This window comes from Bombina bombina, chromosome 1, assembly GCF_027579735.1.
Source record: "Bombina bombina isolate aBomBom1 chromosome 1, aBomBom1.pri, whole genome shotgun sequence".
NCBI classification, from domain to species: Eukaryota; Metazoa; Chordata; class Amphibia; order Anura; family Bombinatoridae; genus Bombina; species Bombina bombina.
In genome coordinates, this window is record NC_069499.1 from 150,423,796 (window position 1) to 150,446,654 (window position 22,859).

Genomic DNA, 22,859 nt, shown 5'->3' on the forward strand with positions numbered 1-22,859 from the left:
CCATTGAAACAATCCATCTTCTTTATTCTAAGAACTCGCTTCTGTAGAATGAAGACGTGAATGCGTGATACACAGGGCAAGATCACATTCTATTTTAAAACTAAAAGCCTGTAAAATGCAAGTAAATAAGACTTTAATGGAAAATAAGACATTAATGGATTTTTGTACTGCCATTTGTTGAATTTATAACAATGTTATTTTAGGGCTACTGTGCTATCAATTGCATCATCCTACTAGCCCTCTTACTTAAACTATTTCACCACAATGACAATCTAGTCAATGATTGTAATTTGCTCTATCTAGTAAAAAGCTTTACTTGCTTCAAGGAAAACCACATTAACATTGTTCAGAAATATCTGTAGTGTGATATAGAACCCAATCCTCTAGAACTCTCTGGTCTGGTGAGTTTATCTAAGAAGTCTCAAAAGTACTGCACAGTCCCTAAATTAATTTTTAAAGGCAAATTCTAGCTTGAGATTCTAGATGTAAAGGAGAAATACATTACAATATAACAATGTTTTTTTTAGGGCTACTGTGCTATCAAGTGTTTGGACCCCTTTTAAGAAATGCTGGGCTCCCGGGAATCTGCCTTCCTAGCATTGCGGCAATCAGCCACACAACCCTTAAATAAGGCTATACCTAAACTCACAAGCTGTGGGCACACCCCTCACAGCAAACCAATATGCCCTTTGTCTAATTGGTATTTAAATTGTAACACCTGAGTTCTTAGTACTGAATGTCTATTTGGAAAATACATGAACAAACAAATGAAAAGCCCAGTGTATGTGTATATATATATATTAATAATTATGTACCATATATATATATATATATATATAAATGTCTTTTAAAATATTATAAAGGCTGTAGAAATGCACTATATTGAAGTTACGTTTATGATACACTTCATGTAACTAAAACAGTCTGTGACTCCATCATAGTAACTCTCAGCACTAACTACTAGTGACACTCAGCACTAACTGACTAACAAACAGAGCACTAAAATATAAAGGCTGATCATGTTGGCCGAAAATGTACAAGATCGTATAGATCGTGTGTTAATGTGTTAATATGTGCATGTTAGAGGAAGCCTAAATAAGCAAACTTGTATCTCTAAACCTAATATCTTATTTAAGAACATGTGCCGATCATAAAGGATTTTCATTGGTGTATAAGCTTCATTAAGTCTGTAAATTAGAGGTGTCATTGTCTATCCACACCTTCCTACGTCCTACGTGCAGCTCCCTCAGATGGCCCAACTACGTCACTGACGGCTGCACTAACTATTGTGCTAATGGTCAACACAATGACAGATGGAGCCGATATCAACCAGTAAATCATTGAGTGACACCCACCTAACAATATTACTACGATGTATATGCGAGTGAAAAATATATATATAGTAAAGGGTCCCTCAAACAAAGCATAATGTGGACCCCTATACCTGTAATAATTAAATAATGTAAATAAAATTACAAATATGATGTGACCTATAATCGTGAATGGGGGCTAAAAAACAAATGATAATAGGAATACAAACACATTGTAACTACTGATGCATGTTTAATTATTATATGAGTGCAACTATCTAGTCTGATTATTGATAATACTAGTAATTATTATTCTCACAAATCATGAATATCTTATTGCTCACATCATGTATGTATGATAAAACAAAAAATGCAAAAATGAAGACATATAACTGAGATTCATAAAGACTTTGTAGGCATCACCAAAACTTGGATCATTCCTCAAACAATGGGGCATATTTATCAAAGTGCGAGCGGACATGATACGATGTAGCGTATCATATCCGCTGGACAACGATAAATGCCGAACGCTGTTGGCATTTATCATTGCACAAGCAGTTCACCAGAACTACTTGTGCAATACTGCCCTCTGCAGATTCACGGCCAATCGGCCGCTAGCAGGGGGTGTCAATCAACCCGATCGTATTCGATCAGTTTGATTTCTGTCCGCCGAGCAGGAGGACAAGTTATGGAGCAGCGGTCTTAAGAAAAACAAGGGGCATCAAGTTTCAATCGGAGCTTGATAATTCGTCCCCAATGTATTTTTAAATGGACACAGAAGTGTATATATTTTCTTTTTTTTTCTATTTTCATCTAAAAGAGGGAATTTACGAAAAAGAAAAGTTTTTGTAACTTTTTAAAATCAGTTAAATTAAACAAGCATTATTTTGTATGTTTGTGTGGTTTGTCTCTGTACACTAATAAATCTGTGGGAAATGCTTATCAGCCAGTGTGCAGTCAGGTATAAACCAACATAAAATTAATTAATAAATATCATGTTTGAGACAAAACAGGCTCTTTTAAGAGAGTTTTCAATTTACTCCAGTTTTTCAAATTTACTTTGTTCTCATGGTATCGTTTTTAAAAGGATAACTTGATAGGCTCAGGAGCAGTGATGCACTATTGGGAATTACCTGGCGATTGGTGGCGCCACACATATGGTTATTGTCATGGGTTCAGTTAGTTCCCAGTACTGCATTGCTGCTTTGAATCTGACTTTCATTATATGTTTAACAGTATTGCAGAAGTTAAACAAATATGCAAACAACAGTGTAATGATACAAATGTTCTATCACATTAAAATATTTTTTATATCCCCTTTAGTCCCTGTTGTACTTTTTGTTAATTTAAAAATTAAAGTGGGCAGCTGTAACTTAGCAGTGTTTTTTTCCATGCATTTGTTTTTATTAACAAGTTTAAATAATGTTCTGTCATATGCATGATATAAATGTTTAGATATTTCTTTCCCTTTAAGAGAGACATTTGAAAAATATGTTGTCAGGTATGTCCTCTCAAAGTACTGTGAGCAACTATGCCATGGAAGAAGTTAGACATTTAAAGCAGTTGTGTACTACCACTGAGCTAGAGTCGCTGTATTATTTGTATTTGTCCTCTTTTTTCTTGTAATTTAACTCCATTGAGTTTCTATAAGGCAATGTGTGTCACCACGTTTTAGCTTACATTTCCCCTTCTCTGTCCATCCTGCTGAGGACAGTTAGGAACAGATATGAAAAATGCTGTCAATAAAAGAGACTGTCCAAACAAGACTGCGTAGAACATGGGATTATCCAAATGGTTTTCCACAAAGCAGTTCAAACATGGCGGAACCAATTATGTTATAGAAACACCTTTACACTTATATTTTAAATATTTAAACAAGTAATATTATTGTAAAAATACATCTGCTTTTTATTCTAATGTTTATCTTTGCTTTGACCACATCACTATGTCTATCATATATTTACTGTTTAAAATCCTTTTAAGTGCAACTTCAGTCTGTCTCTGAATATTGTTATTTTCCTTACAGAGCTATCATGCTTATATGTAGCATAATTCATACTGATATTCCCCAGTGTAGAGATAAGTTTCAGAAGATGCTGTATAGAGAAAAGAGGGAGCTTGCAAACATGTGTCTTCATCATAAACAAGAGTATCCCTTATATATATATATATATATATTATATCATGCAGACTAAAAGGATATCATGGCCGAGGATAATGCATGCAATAATTTCACACCCACAAAGTTCTCACAGTCCACAAAACCATGCGGCAACAATGAGCTAGATTCAATAAAACTCATAGCTCTGGCAATGATATAATCGCTAGAAAACTCTTCACAGGTTGTGAGATACACAAAAGTTAAGGGCTATAGCCTCATGGGAGCTGTTAGCTAAGTCCATTAGGAACTAATAGACATGTGAATTTGGATTCAGGCAAATCTTTTTAAAGAATAAATGAACAAATCGATATAAAAGACACAACAATGTAGTTGACCCATTTATGTGGTTAAAACGATTACTCTAAAGGCCCTTGACAGATGACTGATTCCTGTGTCAGGCAATATGTAAGTATGTAACCTTTTGTGTTGATAATCCTGTTTAATAAAAAAAAAATACATTTAAAAAAAGTTTGTTTTTTTGTGCTGCAGCTGGCTTGTAACACTGGCACTAGCTACCTCACTATCTACTACTTTAACTTAATAAAAACGATGTTTGCCATAGGAAATAAATGGTTGATCAGTTTTGGTTAACAAACAAATATAGTGAAAATGATATACAATATCTTGGTAAGACTTTTACAAGGGATGTAGAAAAAAAAAACAAGGAAACATTTTTTAGGCAAGTCTATTAATAATGTTATTAATATGAGATGTTCCTCTAGTGAGCAAAACTTCTCAAGTTCCTATGTTATTCATTAGTTCATATTCACATAATTGTTGGAAACATACTTTAAGGAACTGCTTTGATATACATTTTAATACAACGCATAAAATCTGTTTATATCAAACAAAAGAGGTGTTTAGGTAGTTGCATCCTGCTACCTGCTATGAACGTCCTTAAGCGTGAATAGCTATTATTAATCTTTCTTTTGTTCATGCTGAGCATTGGATTATTTGCAGTTTTCAGACTTTGTTGCAAGCTGAGCATATGACCTTCTGTTATCCAGATATAAGGAAATTATATGATTCATCTATCATTTACAATAAAGTTTCCATAATATGTACATTAAACCAGAAATAACAAAAATACTCTAATTAAAGTCCCCTGTTTTAAATTTGCTAGAAAAATCAACTGTTTTCAAGGTCAGAAAACATTGGAATAAAGAAATAATACATTGATGATTTCATAAGTCTTACAAATAAATATCCAGTCCATTTTATATATTTGATGTATATTATATCTATATTTTTGCTTCGGAGGAACAAACAATTAATAGTTTGTTGCTATTGGTTAATACCAGATATACATCTCCCCTCCTAGTCCTATCCTCTACTTGCACAAACTTCTTCAACAAAGAATACAAAAGGTCCCTTAAAACACTAAGGGGTCTATTTATGTAGGTGTGGACAGACATGATCCGCTATAGTGAATCATGTCCGCCGCACATTGATAAATGCTGACAGCATACGCTGTCAGCATTTATCATTGCACCAGCAGTTCTGGTGAACTGCTGGTGCAATACCGCCCCCTGCAGATTCATGGCCAATCGGCCGCTAGCAGGGGGTGGCAATCAACCCGTTTGTATTTGATCGGCTGATTGCTGTCCGCGACATCAGAGGTGGCAGACAAGTGAAGGAGCAGCGGTCTTAGGAACGCTGCATCTTAACTTCCGCTTCAGTCGGAACTGAAGTGGAGAGGGTCGGAAGCAGCAACCGCTGCTACATAAATAGACCCCTAAGACCCTGATGTTAAAAACATCATCAGACCCACAAGAAATTAACACAACACCAAAAAGTTTTCATTTCTAATAAGGAAAGATATAGTTTCAGAATTATTTTGTATTTCAAAAATTTAGTGTTGGATGGAAGAACTTTTTTATATGTGTGTTGTAACCCTGGTAAGAGATTTAATATATTACATTTTTGTAAATCTTATTTTTTTATTTTTTTTTGGGAACCTATAAATATCTAATCCCCATAAAGGCATAATGTATATGTTTTTATTACAATAGGGTAATTCCATGTCTAAAGGGAATCTTTTAAATATAATACAAAATATAAGTGCGCAAAGTGGATGCTAAAGTAAACAATTAAAAAGGGGTTTTAAAATAAACTCAGAATTCTGAATGTTTGACCATGTGCAAAAATTTAAATCTAATATATTCAAATGCAGAGAGGTTTTTTATAGGTCCTCACACCAAAGGGTTAAAATTAATTCCCATATACTTCGATTAAATTAAATTAGTGGTGAATACAAACGTGAAACAAACCACATATGATTAAAATATATATTGTATTTTATAATGCTTAAAAACATGAAATGAACAATTTGAAAATACTCTTTCTAAAATTATGAATCTAACATTTATTTATTTAATACAATTGATAGTGACCGGCCCTAACTTATAAAACACATCTAAATTAATAACACATCTAAATTAATACCACATAAATTGATAAAAGGACAAATATGATCACAAAATAAAGTGTAAGTTTTAAGGACTCAGATGGAAACTTTGTAATTAGTCCCAAAAGGAAAGTCCCAAACGATGTCCTTCCCAAGCTTTCCACAAAAGCACAATGCACGATGCACGATGATAAGCAAGAAAAATCTTCTGATTCCTCCCAGCTGGTCCTGAGCAGCGTCTAGGTGGGAGACAGAAGCGTCCACTTGAAATTGGTGTATATAGTATATACAACAAACAAATATCAGTACTTACACATAGGTACTGAAAGATCAGCGCTGCGCCCGATTCTCATCAAACACAGGTGTCCCAGTGTGTATAGGATCCACACAGGCTCTTCTCACAGCCTTAACACCAGCTCACTACAGAGAGTAGCCCAGAGTGATGTAAAAATCAAGGCGCCAAACAGGATACACCTGTGAAAGGTGGATAAAAACTACAAAAAAGCTGCAAAAAGTTGTTTTAAAATTCAAATTCAAATTCATAAATTCAAATTCATAGAGTGACCAATGTTGCTTAGTTGAACTATATTAATATTGAACATTGGTCACTCTATGAATTTGAATTTATGAATTTGAATTTGAATTTTAAAACAACTTTTTGCAGCTTTTTTGTAGTTTTTATCCACCTTTCACAGGTGTATCCTGTTTGGCGCCTTGATTTTTACATCACTCTGGGCTACTCTCTGTAGTGAGCTGGTGTTAAGGCTGTGAGAAGAGCCTGTGTGGATCCTATACACACTGGGACACCTGTGTTTGATGAGAATCGGGCGCGGCGCTGATCTTTCGACGCTGCTCAGGACCAGCTGGGAGGAATCAGAAGATTTTTCTTGCTTATCATCGTGCATTGTGCTTTTGTGGAAAGCTTGGGAAGGACATCGTTTGGGACTTTCCTTTTGGGACTAATTACAAAGTTTCCACCTGAGTCCTTAAAACTTACACTTTATTTTGTGATCATATTTGTCCTTTTATCAATTTATGTGGTATTAATTTAGATGTGTTATTAATTTAGATGTGTTTTATAAGTTAGGGCCGGTCACTATCAATTGTATTAAATAAATAAATGTTAGATTCATAATTTTAGAAAGAGTATTTTCAAATTGTTCATTTCATGTTTTTAAGCATTATAAAATACAATATATATTTTAATCATATGTGGTTTGTTTCACGTTTGTATTCACCACTAATTTAATTTAATCGAAGTATATGGGAATTAATTTTAACCCTTTGGTGTGAGGACCTATAAAAAACCTCTCTGCATTTGAATATATTAGATTTAAATTTTTGCACATGGTCAAACATTCAGAATTCTGAGTTTATTTTAAAACCCCTTTTTAATTGTTTACTTTAGCATCCACTTTGCGCACTTATATTTTGTATTATATTTAAATTTTTGTCCTTTTGGAAGTAATATTGGGAATCTTCCTTATATATAGGTGTTTGTATTCAATTCATTTTGCGCTGGTCTCTAATTGTTTTATTTTCTTAAAGGGAATCTTTTACAAAGACCTAAAGTTGAATACATTAACATAACAATGTTGTCCATTACAGAGTAGATAAAAACAACCTGTGCCAATATAGATTGTTTTATTTCAGGTTAAGGTTTTTCAACAGAACCGTATTTGTACACTTTAACTGCTAAAGTTATGCAATAAATTACTATTCAATGTGTTTTAATCCTTTTTGGCATTGAAAAAAGTAAAAGCAAACATTTTTATTTCTGCATTTTATCTTTGTTTTTGACCAACTGCTAATGTTTTACAGAATATCAACTCCTTTTTATTGCTCCAATAGGTGAATTTCACTGTGGATTTGAAGATGGTAACATATGTTTGTTTACCCAAGATGATATTGATATATTTGACTGGACAAAGCAAAGTGCAAGCACAAGAGATACAAGATATACTCCGAACACTGGACCCACTACAGATGCCAGCGGTTCAAAACATGGTAAAGGTTGTCCTTATAATATATTTACAGAATTATAGTAGCTCATATATAATATTTACTCTTAGGGGTGCGAGCGGACATGAGACAATGTAGCGTATCATGTCCACTGAACATCGATAAATGCCGACAGCATACGCTGTCTGCATTTATCATTGCACCAGCAGTTCTTGTGAACTGCTGGTGCAATACCGCCCCATGCAGATTCGCGGCTAATCGACTGCTAGCAAGGGGTGTCAATCAACCCGATCGTATTCGATTGGGTTGATTTCTGTCTGCCGCCTCAGAGCAGGTGGACAGGTTATGGAGCAGAGGTTATAGACCGCTGCTTCATAACGTCTGTTTACGGCGAGCTTGAAGTCTTGCCGGAAACACGGGGCATCAAGCTCCGTATGGAGCTTGCTAAATTGACCCCTAATAGCTATATAGAAGTACAGGAAACTAAAACACAATTTGAAAAAAAAAAATCCAAGATTCTTTCATTACTTATTTTAGTTTAATTTCACTTAGTTTAACTATGACATTTTTTTATCAACTGGCCCCAGAGATGTTGGAGACCATCCTGCAGACTTTAGACCTGCAACATTCTGCACAGTAATTGTTTGATCACTGCAGGCACTTATTTATATCTCCCCTAATTAACAACAGCAAAAGGCAATTAGACAAATAAACTAAAGAGGTTTTTCATGGGATATGCTTCTGTACTGTAAAACAGCTCAATGTTTGTTACAAAAAAAATTGAAATGCTTATAAATCATTGATTTTGTATGCAGTAGTTATTTGCAAAACAAAACAACTCAGCTGTTGTTTTGTAATTCTGATCTGGTACTTGGTATTCTTTTTCTGAAAGACATTGCCTAGGCTGTGTAAGAAATCTAAATCCAACAGAGGAAAAGTGCGTCCTCAGTTTGGGGACCTTGAGCATACAGGCATTCTTCCCTCCCTAAATAAATACATTTCACTAAAAGCTTGCAGTAATCAAAATAAGCTATTTGTACATTATGTAAGATTTTAGTATTTGTGCTGTATATAATATTTCATGTTGACCTTAATGAAATTCTGCTTACCTTCTAAAAGTATTTTTATTGTTAATTCCTAAATTTAATACTTTATACTTTTTAGTAAACAGAAAAAAACATTTCAGCACTCTCTTAATATTCTGTAAATGTCAATATTTGTTCTGAAAGCATTCAAATTTAGTTAGTACATGCTTAAATATACAAATGTATACACACACATTTATATATACACATGCACACACACACACAAATACAGTATATATATATCTACACGCACACACACATATATATATATATACACACACACGCACATATATACACACACATTTATATATACACATGCACACACATAAATACAGTATATATATATATATATATATATATATATATATATATATATATATAGTATACAGTATATATATATGTATACAGTATATATATATATATCTACATGCACACACACACATATATATATGCACATGTACACACACACACACACACAAATACACAAATACAGTATATATATATATCTACACGCACACACACACACACACAAATACAGTATATATATATATATATCTACACGCACACACACACACACACATATATATATATATATATATATATATATATATATATATATATATATATATATACACACACACATATATACAAATATCTTAACTCTTTAATGGACAAAACACCATCATTTTTCGGCATTCTGTTATTTAGTAAACATTTTATTATTTTTGATGAATATGTTCCATTGTATAATCCAGGAATTGAAAATGTTTGTCTATTCCTAGATACTGTAGTAAGCAACAATCCTTAAATGTATTTCACCCATTTGTACATTATTTAAGTTATACAACTTTTAGGGCCCCATGTATTAAAATGTGGGTGGACAGCCTCTCAATTTGCTATGCTGTCCGTCCGCCTTCACTGCATGCAGGCAGCGGATCTGTTGATCCGCTGGCCCATATGTATCATTACATACTCCGATGAGTGTGTAATGCCCACTCCTTCATTTGCGCAACCAATCGCGCGAGTGAAGGGACTGTCAATCACACAGAGAGAGAGAGAGAGAGAGCTCTCCGTGATTTCTCTCTGCCACCCCAGAGGTGGCAGAGATTGTAGGAAGCAGCGGTCTAATGACCGCTGCTTCTTACATTGTGGGAAGCAGACTTGCATATGTGAATCTGCCCCACAAGGGCTTCGGAGCAGCTCAAGCTGCTTCATACATAGAGCCCTTAGTATTCCAAGATGTCTCTATATTAAAAGTATAAAGCTGTGTTTTTTTTATATTGTGATAAAAAAAAAGCAATCAATCAAGCAACCTTATATCTTAACATACAAAAAGTTAGGTTTAACTGAAGGTTCCAAAAGGCTTATATTTATTTCATTGTACATTGCTATTTTTCAATGGAAACTACAAAACATTGCTAATACAAATCCACTACTATTTCACATCCCAATATAAGGTCTCTCATTTGAGGGCTGGATGCAACATGTAATATTTGCAGCATTTGGTTCATACCTGTGTACATATCACTCCTGTAGGAAGTGTCTACACTTCACCTTCATGTTTTATTATTTTTGCAATAATGGGATTGGTCATGCCTGTCAGAATACACTATTTTAAGCATTAAACGGTTTGTATGAGGGTTGTGGAGACTGCGATGGTAGGGTCCTAACCCCTCTTTCCAATGCCTATTATCAACCTCATATTTCTACAACACAAAGAGCTTATGGGCCAAATTTAACAAAGTCCCGGCGGACAGGGGTCAACCTTTTTGCCCCTGTCCACCCTGCATTGTGTCTAGTGGGCAGCAATATGTTGCCCGCCTTTATCATTGCACACCATGGCTAGTTTGCAACAGTCAATCAAGCACAAGCAGGGGCTGTCAATCTCCCTGGTCGAAAGAGTCAATGGAATTTGGTGAAGTGGATTAAGAAGCAGATCTCACCAAAGGTAATCATGAAAATCTGGCCTGTTAGGGAGGCCTGAGGATAGGTTTGAAAACCAGTGAGATAGACTTTGCAGTTAAAAACAATACCAGTTTACTTGTATTTTCAGATTCACTTTGAAGGCACAGGAGTGTGTACATATATCAAGCACTAAATGGGGGCAGTGTTTTTCAAAATCTTTTTAACAAAGTTATACTACCATATAGTGCTTAAGGCACATTTACACTACTGAGTGTATCTGGGTATGCTCTTTAACAAAATGTACCAAGAGAACAAAGCAAATTTGTTGTTAATAGCAGTAAATCTGAAACTTTTTTAAAACTGCATGATCTGTCTGAATTATAAACATTTACATTTTACTTAAATCTTCCTGTCATTAGAGATTTGTTCATACAGAATTATGTATTTTTGTTTTGAATTAATGGAACACTACAAGTTAAAAGAAATAATCAAAATGATGGGCCTTTGGTTGTGATGTGAAATTGCGAATTTGTGTAGGTTCATAGTTTTCCTTAAAACTTGCCACCAGAAACTTCAATTATATATAATTTGCCTCTTGTTTGAAGTAATTTCACTCAGTTTTTAAGAAATCACTTTTCAGTATCAACAGGCATTTGGTTCAGTGGTTTTCAACCTTTTCAGAAGCTTTAAAACATCTTTGGATCACTGTAAACATAATTTTTACAAGTCTGCTCACTGGGAAGTATTCCTGCTGAGCACTGTTCATTTTATTTGTCTTGTTCGCTGCAAGCAACATGCAATCATGGAAGTAATGACTGTTACTTGTAAGACATAACAATTCTCAATATCTAAGATGTCTTCTCTTTTCTGAAGATTATTATGTACTGTATATAAACACACTTTTAACATTTCTTTTAGGTTTCTACATGTATATTGAAGCATCTCGTCCACGACTAGAAGGAGAAAAAGCCAGGCTGCTTAGCCCTGTTTTCAATATAGCTCAAAAAAATCCTTATGGGTCTAGCAATACAGCATACTGCTTTAGTTTCTATTATCACATGTATGGAAGACATATAGGTAAGTTCTTTCCGACACCATACTTTATACTACTTTTTCAAACATATAATTGGTGGTGCATAATATCTTAGTACAAATGTAACAATAGAATTATACAAGAATTGGACAAGGATTGGGCAAGGGGCAAGAAAAAGGCAGGTACTTTTGTAATATTATGTTTGATATAACTTACTGTTTTCAAATGCAATTGCTACTGTAATACTGTGTCTTATGTGTTTAACTGGTTCCCTCTTTTGTAAAAATGCCTAATATCTTCTTATTCCTTTTTGCTGCCTTTTGTCTCTATAACAAACTACTTTATTCAATTACTCCTTCTCCCTCTCCACCTGCACTGTTCATTAGCCCATCTCTCTTAAACTCACATTACTTTTGTACTCATGAACTTTACCTATTCCTAAACACTCTCTCTCCCCCCTGCACCTTGTCTCAAAAGCAGTCTCACTACTGAAAATCTGTATCTCATCTTATGTCACTCTCCCTCTTGCTTCTACTAACTGATGGTGACATCTCCCCTAATCCTGGTCCCCAACAATTGCCTAGCCGTGCACATCCATGTATACCACCCACAGACTCAAAAAACAAAACTCTGACAACCTTACTCACATTCCTCTTGCATCAAAAGCCACTTCCCCTTTCACTTGTGCACTTTGGAACTCTCTCTCTGTTTTGCAACAAACTCACTTCTATACATGACCTCTTTATCTCCCACTCCCTCAACCTTCTGGCCCTAACAGAAACCTGTCTCTCTCCCCTAGACACAGCATCCACTGCTGCTCTGTCACATGGGGGTTTCCACTTAAGCCACACTCCTAGGTCTGGTAATAGACAAGGAGGTGGTGTAGGTATTTTACTTTCCTCTCGTTGCACCTTTCAACAAATACATCCCATCTCTTCCCTCACATTTTCCTCATTCGAAACCCACATGATTTGTTTATTCTCTCCTCTTTCTATACGTGTCGCAGTAATATACCATCCTCCTGGCTATTCAACTCAATTTCTAGATCACTTAGCTGCATGGCTACCTTATTTCCTTTCCTCATTCTTGGTGACTTCAACATCCCTCTTGACAATCCCACTGCCTCCTCTGCAAAACAACTTCTGCAACTCACTTCCTCTTTTGGTTTGTCACAATGGACTGATTCTCCCACTCACAAAGATGGTCACTCCCTTGACCTGATCTTTAGCTATTGATGCACCCTCTCAAACTTCACAAACTCCCCCTTTCCACCCTTACATCCGTCCTTGACAATCTCGCCCCTCTTACCATAGCTCGGAAATCAAACACTCATCCTCAGCCCTGGCATACTTCTCTTACACGATACCTACGCAGTTGTTCCCATACTGCTGAGTGGCACTGGAGAAAATCTAGGAGTTCAGCTGATTTTCAACATTTCAAATTTATCTTGAACTCCTACTACTCTGCCCTTAATTTCCATAAGCAACACTACTTCTCTACTATTATCTCTAATCTTTCTTCAAACCCAAAACGTTTGTTCTCCACTTTCAATACTCTTCTTCGCCCTCCCCCACCTCCTAATACAACTTCTCTGTCAGCTCAAGACTTTGCCAACCACTTCAATAATTCCATTCTCTCACCCCCTCAAATGCTCTCAATCAACCACAACCCACATAACCTTAAACTTAGCTCATTCTCTCCTGTTACTGAGGAAGAAGTTTCGGCACTTATACTGCTCTCTCACCTCAATACCTGTCCCCTTGACCCTATCCCCTCACAGCTACTCCCCTCCATCTCTGCCACCCTTACCCCTATACTCACACACACTTTCAACCTCTCCTTCAGCACCGGTATATTTCCCTCATCGCTTAAACATGCACTGGTCACACCTATCCTCAAAAAACCTTCCCTTGATCCAACCTCCCCATCCAACTACTGCCCTATTTCCCTCCTTCCTCTTGCATCAAAGCTTCTCAAAAAACTAGCTTATGCACGCCTATCCCATTTCCTTACAATAAACTCCCTCCTTGACTCATTGCAATCTGGATTTCATCCCCATCACTCCACAGAAACAGCAATTGTTAAGGTTACCAACAACCTACTTACAGAAAAATCAAAAGACCACTTCTCTCTGCTTATTCTCCTTGATCTGTCCGCAGCCTTTGACACTGTTGACCACCCTCTCTTGCTCCAATTCCTCCAATCCTTCGACATATGTGACACAGCCCTCTCGTGGCTCTCTTCCTACCTGTCAAACCGTACCTTTAGTGTAGCCTTCTCTGGAGCCTCCTCTGTCCCGTCACCACTTTCTGTCAGAGTACCGCAAGGCTCTGTCCTCGGTCCCCTTCTCTTCTCAATCTACACATCATCACTAGGTTCCCTAATAAAGTCCCGCGGTTTACAATATCATTTGTATGCCGATGACACCCAAATCTACTTCTCTGCACCAGACCTTTCTTCTTCCTTGCTAACCCGTGTCACTAACTGTCTTTCTCACATCTCCAACTGGATGTCCTCTCACTACCTCAAGCTAAATCTCTCCAAAACTGAGCTCCTTATTTTCCCCCCTTCTTCAAAACTCTCCACCCTCAATCTCTCTATTGTTAACTGTCGACACCTCCATCATTACCCCTACCCCGCATGCCCGATGTCTCTGGGTCACATTTGACTCAGATATTTCTTTCACTCCTCACATTCAGTCTTTGGCTAAAGCCTGCCGCTTCCACCTTAAAAACATCTCTAAAATTAGACACTTCCTTACACAAGACGCAACTAAGATTTTAATCCACTCTCTCATCCTCTCCCGCCTCGATTACTGCAACTCTGTCCTCTCTGGTCTCCCCACCTACCACCTAGCTCCTTTACAATCCTTAATGAATGCCTCTGCCAGACTCATCTTCCAAGTCGCTCTTCATCTGCTCTTCATCTGCTGCACCTCTCTGCCAATCTCTTCACTGGCTTCCTCTTGCCTCTATCAAACACAAAATTCTTATATATATATATATATATATATATATATATATATATATATACTTGTTTTCTTGCAAAATGAGTACTTAAAAATTCTCAGTGTAGCCCCTGCCTACAACTAAAAAACACCTAGATTACAAGTTTTGCGCTATAAAGGGTGCGAAACGAACGTAACAAAAGTTTTTTAACCCTCCATATCAATGCCATTACAAGTTTTAGAAAAGCCGCCTTGTGTGTGCGATATGGTGGCAATGAGCTCCATACCACACAAAATCCAAGCGCTGTTTTGACGTGCTCGTGCACGCTGCTTTCCCCATAGACATCAATGGGGAGTGAGTGTTAGAAAAAAACACTTGCGATCTCAGAATGAAAAGCTCTGTAACGCAGCCCCATTGATCTCTATTGGGAAAAAAGTTACGTTTAAACACCCTAACATAAACCCCACGTCTAAACACCCCTAATCTGCTGCCCTCAACATCGCCGACACTTACATAATGTTATTAACCCCTAATCTGCTGCCCCCGATATCGCGCCACCTGAATACATTTATTAACCCCTAATCTTCCGCTACCGATATTGCCCCTATTCCCCTGCACCCCAACATCGCCCACACTACAAGAAAGATATTAACCCTTATTCTGCTGCTCCCCGACATCGCTGCCACTAAATAAAGTTATTAACCCCTAAACCTTGGCCTCCCACATCACTGTCACTAAATAAACCTATGAACCCCTAAACCACCAGCCCCCCACATCGCCAAAAACTAAATTAAACTATTAAACCCTAAACTTAACAACCCCCTAACTTTAAATTAAAATTACAAGATCCCTATCTTAAAATAAATAAAAACTTACCTGGGAAATTAAAAAAAGTTTAAACTATATATTATAAATAACTATCAATTAAATAAATTCAATTACACATTAAAAAAATCTAACACTACTTAAAAAAATTAAATCTACAATTAGAAAAAATAAAAAATACTAAATTACAAACAATAAAAAAATACTAAAGTACAAAAAAATAACAAACACTAAATTACGAAAAATAACAAACGAAATTATCCAAAATAAAAACAATTACACCTAATCTAATAGCCCTATAAAAATAAAAAAAGCCCCCCAAAATAAAAAAAAAACAAAAAACTACCAATAGCCCTTAAAAGGACATTTTGTAGGGCCTAGCCGTAAAGAAATCAGCTCTTTTCCCTGAAAAAAATACAAAGACCTCCCCAACAGTAAAACCCACCACCCAACCAACCCCCCAAAATAAAAAACCTAACTCTAAAAAAACTAAGCTACCCATTGGCTATTCAAATCAGCCAATAGAATTTCAGTAGCCATCATCCTATTGGCTGATTTTAACAGCCAATAGGATTTCAGTAACTCTCATCCTATTGGCTGATTTGAATTTCAAAAATCAAATCAGCCAATAGGAATGCAAGGGACGCCATTTTGAAAAGGCTCCCTTGCATTGAAGATTCAGTATATGGCAGCGACCGTATGAAGAGGATGCTCTGTGCCGGATGTCTTCAGTATGGACATGCACCGCCGGGATGAAGATAGAAGATGCTGCCAGGATGAAGATAGAAGATGCTGCCTGGATGAAGATAGAAGACGCCACCTTGATGAAGACTTCGCTGCCTGCATGTCCGGACTTCAGAAACTATAAGTGGATTGTCGGGGGTTAGTGTTAGGTTTTTTTTTAACTTAGGGTTTGAAGTTTTCTTAAAAGCGCTGAATGCCCTTTTAAGGGCAATGCCCATACAAATGCCCTTTAGAGTTAGGTTTTTTATTTTGGGGAGTTGGTTGGGTGGTGGGTTTTACTGTTGGGGGGTCTATGTATTTTTTTCAGGGAAAAGAGCTGATTTATTTAGGGCAATGCCCTACAAAAGGCCATTTTAAGGGCTATTGGTAGTTTATTGTAGGCTAGGGGTTTTTTATTGTGGGGTGGGCTTTTTTATTTTTATAGGGCTATTAGATTAGGTATAATTGTTTTTATTTTGGATAATTTCGTTTGTTATTTTTCGTATTTAGTGTTTGTTATTTTTTGTACTTTAGTATTTTTTTTGTAATTTAGTATTTTTTATTTTTTATAATTGTAGATTTAATTTTTTTAGTAGTGTTTGAGGTTTTTTTAATGTGTAATTTAATGTATTTAATTGATAGTTATTTTAATTTTAGTATAATAGTAATGTTAGTTTAATATATAGTTTAAACTTAGTTTTTTTAAATTTCCCAGGTAAGTTTTTATTTATTTTAAGATAGGGATCTTGTAATTTTAATTTAAAGTTATGGGGTTGTTAGGTTTAGGGGTTAATAGTTTAATTTAGTTTTTGGCGATGTGGGGGGCAGTGATGTGGGAGGCCAGAGGTTTAGGGGTTAATAACTTTAATATAGTGTTTGCGATGCGGGAGGGCCTCGGTTTAGGGGTTAATAATAGGTAGTTTATGGGTGTTAGTGTACTTTGTAACACTTTAGTTATGAGTTTTGTGTAACAGTCTTGTTATGACAGCGCTATGGAAATCCCACGCAAAAAAAGTATTTTTTTTAGTGCGGGACTAACGTTGTGTTACAGGCTAAAATGCTTGAGTTACAGTTATACTGACAAGACTCGTAATGGCTGCAGTCGGGTTTTAACACTGAAATGGCCATTTTTTCAACGTTAAAACACGAACGCAATACTTGTAATCTAGGTGATTGTGAGCAGACATGTTGATAACTTAAGTTGCATTCTGCTTCTTCTGAACATGGGCAAAAGGCAGCTAATTTCCTATATCTCTTATAACCATTATAACCATGTTATAACTCATGTTACTCTAGAAGATCTATAAAATCAAGCTACATATCATACAATAATTTGCAAATATTTCATAGCTTAGTTTGATTTGAGCTATGTTATTATGTTTTTATTACACAAAGATATGATTGAATATGCATTTTCAATAAAAAGGACTTTGTCTATAAGTGAAGAACATTGGAATGAGAAATATATTTAGTAAAACATATAAAGACACAAATATATCTGTATACATATATACACATACATACACAAAGAAAAACCTATGCAGTCACATACCTAAAAACATGAAAAAAATGATATTCACTATTAATAGTTAACGTGTTTAACTGTATATGTAGTGTAAATATTTTACATTTCAATGTTTTTCACATTGGGGAATATTTTCTAAGTATATTTAAAATATTTAAATTTATATTCTGTATATGTATGTATGTATATATACTGATATACTGTGTGTATATATATATATATATATATATATATATATATATATATATATATATATATATATATATATATATATATATATATATATATACTGTATATCACAAAAACGGACTGTTCTCCAAAACTGGACTGGGTGCACAAAATAAGACCCTGCAAAATGCAGAGCCCTGGGTGATCAACAGGACTCATAGATGGCTGCACATTTTTCAGAGACCTAGGCAGTTAATCCCAGACAAGTCTGGGTGCAAGCCTATAGGGAAAATTACAAAACAAATTAATCAACACAACATACAGACAGCTACATTACAAGTCTGTGCGTTCGTCTTTTAACACTGAAAATATGGTTATGTCAGCGTTACAACAGCACTGCAGCCATTACAATTCTTATTGGAATAGGTGTACCGCAAGCCTTTTAGCCTGTAATGCAACGTCAGTACCGCACTCTTAAAAGTTACATTTTTTAATGGAATTCCCATAGCGCTGGTATTACGAGCTATCTAAAGTCAGTAGTTATGAGTTTTACGCTACAAAACTGTAACACAAAACTCATAACTAAACTGTTACAAAGTACACTAAACAACCATAAACTACCTATTAACCCCTAAACTAAGGCCCTCCCACATCGCAAATAATATATTAAACTTAAACCCGAATCTGCCGCTCCCGACATTGCCGCCACTAAAAAAAATTATTAATCCCTATTCCGCCACTCCCCGACATAGTCAGCACTATTTAAATATTATTAACTCCTAATCTGCCGTCCGCCCACATCGTCCCCACTATACTAAAGTTATTAAGCCCTACACCACTGCCACTATAATAAACCTATTAACCCCTAAACCGCAAGCTTGCCACAATGAAATATACTAAAGTAAACTATTAACCCCTTAACCGAAAGCCCCCCACGTCGCAATAAACTAAATTAAACTAGTAACCCCTAAACCTAACCATAACCCTAACTTTAGATTAAAATTACATTTTCCCTATCTTAAAGGGACACTGAACCCATTTTTTTTTCTTTTGTGATTCAGATAGAGCATGCAATTTTAAGCAACTTTCTAATTTACTCCTATTAGCAAATGTTCTTCATTCTCTTGGAATATTTATTTGAAAAAAAATGGGTTCAGTGTCCCTTTAAATTAAATTTAAATTTGTCAAATTAAAAAACTAAGTTTAAACTAGCAATTAAACTAATATAATTATTAAACTAACTACCAATTAAATTAAACTAAACTACAATTTAAACAAATCCTAACACTACTCTAAAAATTACAAACGATCTAAATACAAAAAAATAAAAAAGACTAAATTACAAAAAATAACAAACACTAAAGTACGAAAAATAACAAACAAAATTAATAAAAATAAAAAAGAATTACACCTAATCTAATAGCCCTATAAAAATAAAAAAAGACCACCCAAAATTAAGATAAAAAACCTTGCCTACAATAAACAACCAATAGCCCATAAAAGGGCCTTTTGTAGGGCATTTCCCTAAATTAAACAGCTCTTTTACCAGTAAAAAATATGCAAACCCAGTAAAACCCACCACCCAACCAACCTCCCAAAATAAAAACCTAACTCTAACAAAAACCTAAGCTACCTGTTGCCCTGAAAAGGGCATTTGGATGGGCATTTAGCCTGTTTATGTATAGCCCAAACCCCAATCTAAAATAAAAACCTGCCCAAAAAACCATTAAAAAAACCTAACACTAACCCCCCGAAGATCCATTTACTGTTTTTGAAGTCCCACTTGAATGATCTTCATCCAGGCGGCGAGAAGTCTACATCCAGACGGCCTCTTTAATCTTCATCCCGGCGGCGAAGTCCTCATCCAAGCGGCGAGAAGTTTTCATCCAGACGGCTTCTTCAATTTTTCACCAGATGGCATCTTCTATCCTGATCCCAGTGGCGCGGGGCAGGTCCATCCAGAAGACATCCGGTGCGGAGCATCCTCTTCATATGGTCGCCGCAGTACACTGAATCTTCAATGCAAGGTACGCGATCCAAGATGGCGTCCCTTGCATTCCTATAGGCTGAAAAATTTGACTCAGCCAATAGGAATTAGAGCTGCTTAAATCCTATTGGCTGTTAAAATCAGTCAATAAGATTTAAGCAGCTCTCATTCTATTGGATGATTTTTATTTTTTGTAATTTCAGGTTTTAGTGTAAGGTAGCTTAGGTTTTATTTGACAGGTAATTTTGTATTTATTTTAACTAGGTAGTTATTAAATAATAACTATTTATTAACTAGTCTACCTAGTTAAAATAAATACAAACTTAACAGTGAAATCAAAATAAAACCTAAGCTAGCTACACTATAACTATTATTGTAGCTAGCTTAGTTTTTAGTTCACAGGTAAGTATGTATTTAGTTTTAAATAGGTATTATTTAGTTAATAATTGTAACTTTAATTTAGATCTATTTTAAATATGTTAAAGTTAGGGGGTGTTAGGGTTATGTTAGGGTTATGTTTTGGGGTAGGGTTAGGTTTAGGGGTAGGTGTAGGGGTTAATAGTTTAATTTAGGTTGTTGTGATGTGGGGGGCTGGCGGTTTAGGGGTTAATATGTTTATTTAGTGGAAGTGATGTGGGAGGCCAGAGGTTTAGGGGTTAATAACTTTATTTAGTTGCAGCGATGTTGGGGTGCGACGGAATAGGGGTTAATAACTTTAGTATAGTGGCGGCGATATCGGAAGCGGCAGATTAGGGGTTAATACCTTTATTTAGGTGGTGGCGATATCGAGAGCGGGAGATTAGGAGTTAATAACATTATGTAGGTGTCGTGACGTTGGGGGCGGCAGATTAGGGGTGTTTAGACGTGGGGTTTATGTTAGGGTGTTAGGTTTAAACGTAATTTTTTTCCCCATAGACATCAATGTGGCTGTGTTACGGAGCTTTTCTTTCCACAATCGCAGGTGTTAAGGTTTTTTCTAACTTGCTCTCCCCATTGATGTCTATGGGGAAAGCGTGCTCAAGCACGTCAAAACAGTGCTTGTTTTTGGTGCATTATGGAGCTTAAAAGTACCATATTGCCCACATAAGCCAGGTTTTTTAAAACTTCTAATGGCTGCGCTATAGGGGATTAAATAAATATAGTTAATTTAATTGCTAGTTTAATGTAATTTTAGTATAATAGTTAGGGTAGGTTAATTAATAGTTTAATATAGTTTATTTTAATTCTAAAGGTAAGTTTTAATGTATTATAAGATAGGGAGGTTGTAATTTTAATGTAAAGTTAGCGAGTTGTTAGGTTTAGGGGTTAATAGCTTAATTTAGTTTATGGTGATGTGGGGGGCTGGTGGTTTAGGGGTTAATAGGTTTAGTTAATGGTAGTGATGTGGGAGGCCAGAGGTTTAGGGGTTAATACGTTTATGTAGGTGGCGGCAGGGTCCGGGAGTGGTAGAATATTGGTTAATAACTTTATTACATTTGCGACGGGGTCCGGGAGCGGAGGGAAAAGGGTTAAACAATTAAGATAGTGGCGGCGTTTAGTGACAGGATATCAATAAAGTTGGGAAAAAGCCGAATAGCAGCGAGATCGATGACTGTTAGCTAACAACAGTCCGATGCTCATCGCACCATACTTGGTGTGCAGCTTTTTTGATAAATATTGAGATCGTATTCAGGTCCGTGGCCGCAATGTTACGCGATGTCAGCTGAGCGTATAGGTGCCGGTGAATGCAGCATAGTTGAGGCTTTGATAAATATCCCCCTAACAATGTTATTGAGATGGTTGTTCGTTCCTGTGAGTGTGCTTCTCTGTGTGTATGTGTGTGTGTGTGTATATATATATATATATATATATATATATATATATATATATATATATATATATATATATATATATATATATATATATATGAAAAAAGAAAGTTCATAATCCGTAGGAAGAATGAATAAAATAAACTTTATTTATGACATCCAATAAAACACATGTTAGAATAAAAGGCTAACAGGTTTTACGTGTTTCGGAAGGAGCCATATTCATAAACCTATATATTTATATATATATATATATATATATATATATATATATATATATATATATATATACAGTATATCTATCTATATATAAATATGTATTTAAGAATAAAAAGAACATATTCTTCTATGTGAAGAACATTGGAGTATGAAATATTAATATTTCACGTTGGGCTAGAGCATTTGAGTAAACGTGATCGTGTTTGAGCGCGAGTAAAGGAGTTCATTTTTTTTGCTCCATTCAAGTCCATGGGGGAATGCGTTAATGCTCATGCCAAAACTTTTTATTATCATACTTGCACTACCCAATGCATGCAAAAAGCTTACTTCTAGCAAATTATTTATATATGATTATTTTTGGTATAGAAATATCTATTTAAAAATACATAGAACATACTACTCTATGTGAAGAATATTGGAATGTGTATCATAACTGACAGACCTCGCTGAATGGGGAGAGCAATACGCTCTCCGCATTCAGCACTGCACCAGCAGCTCTTGTGAACTGCTAGTGCAACGTCACCCCCTGCAGATTCACAGCCAATCAGCCGCTAGCTGGGGGGTGTCAATCAACCTGATCGTATTTGCGGCGATGTCTGTCCACCTCCTCAGAGCAGGTGGACAGGTTATGGAGTAGCGGTCTTTAGACCACTGCTTCATAACTGGTGTTTCTGGCGAGTCTGAAGGCTGGAATTCTGCATCGTATTTGTGGCGAGGCTGATTCGCCATAGTTATCAAGCCCTACAGACCGGCAAAAGTAGAATCTAGTGACGTAACATACGATCCACCGGAC

At 35.8% G+C, this 22,859-nt stretch overlaps 1 protein-coding gene across 1 annotated transcript in view; it reads left to right on the forward strand.

The window, feature by feature from the left end:
* MDGA2 (MAM domain containing glycosylphosphatidylinositol anchor 2) overlaps positions 1–22,859 on the forward strand; it is a 1,262,343-nt gene that overhangs the window by 1,140,056 nt on the left and 99,428 nt on the right. Inside the window, exons 13-14 of the mRNA XM_053697669.1 lie at positions 7,730–7,885; positions 11,749–11,907. Of these exons, the coding sequence (XP_053553644.1) occupies positions 7,730–7,885; positions 11,749–11,907 (315 nt within the window). The remainder of the gene's footprint in view (positions 1–7,729; positions 7,886–11,748; positions 11,908–22,859) is intronic.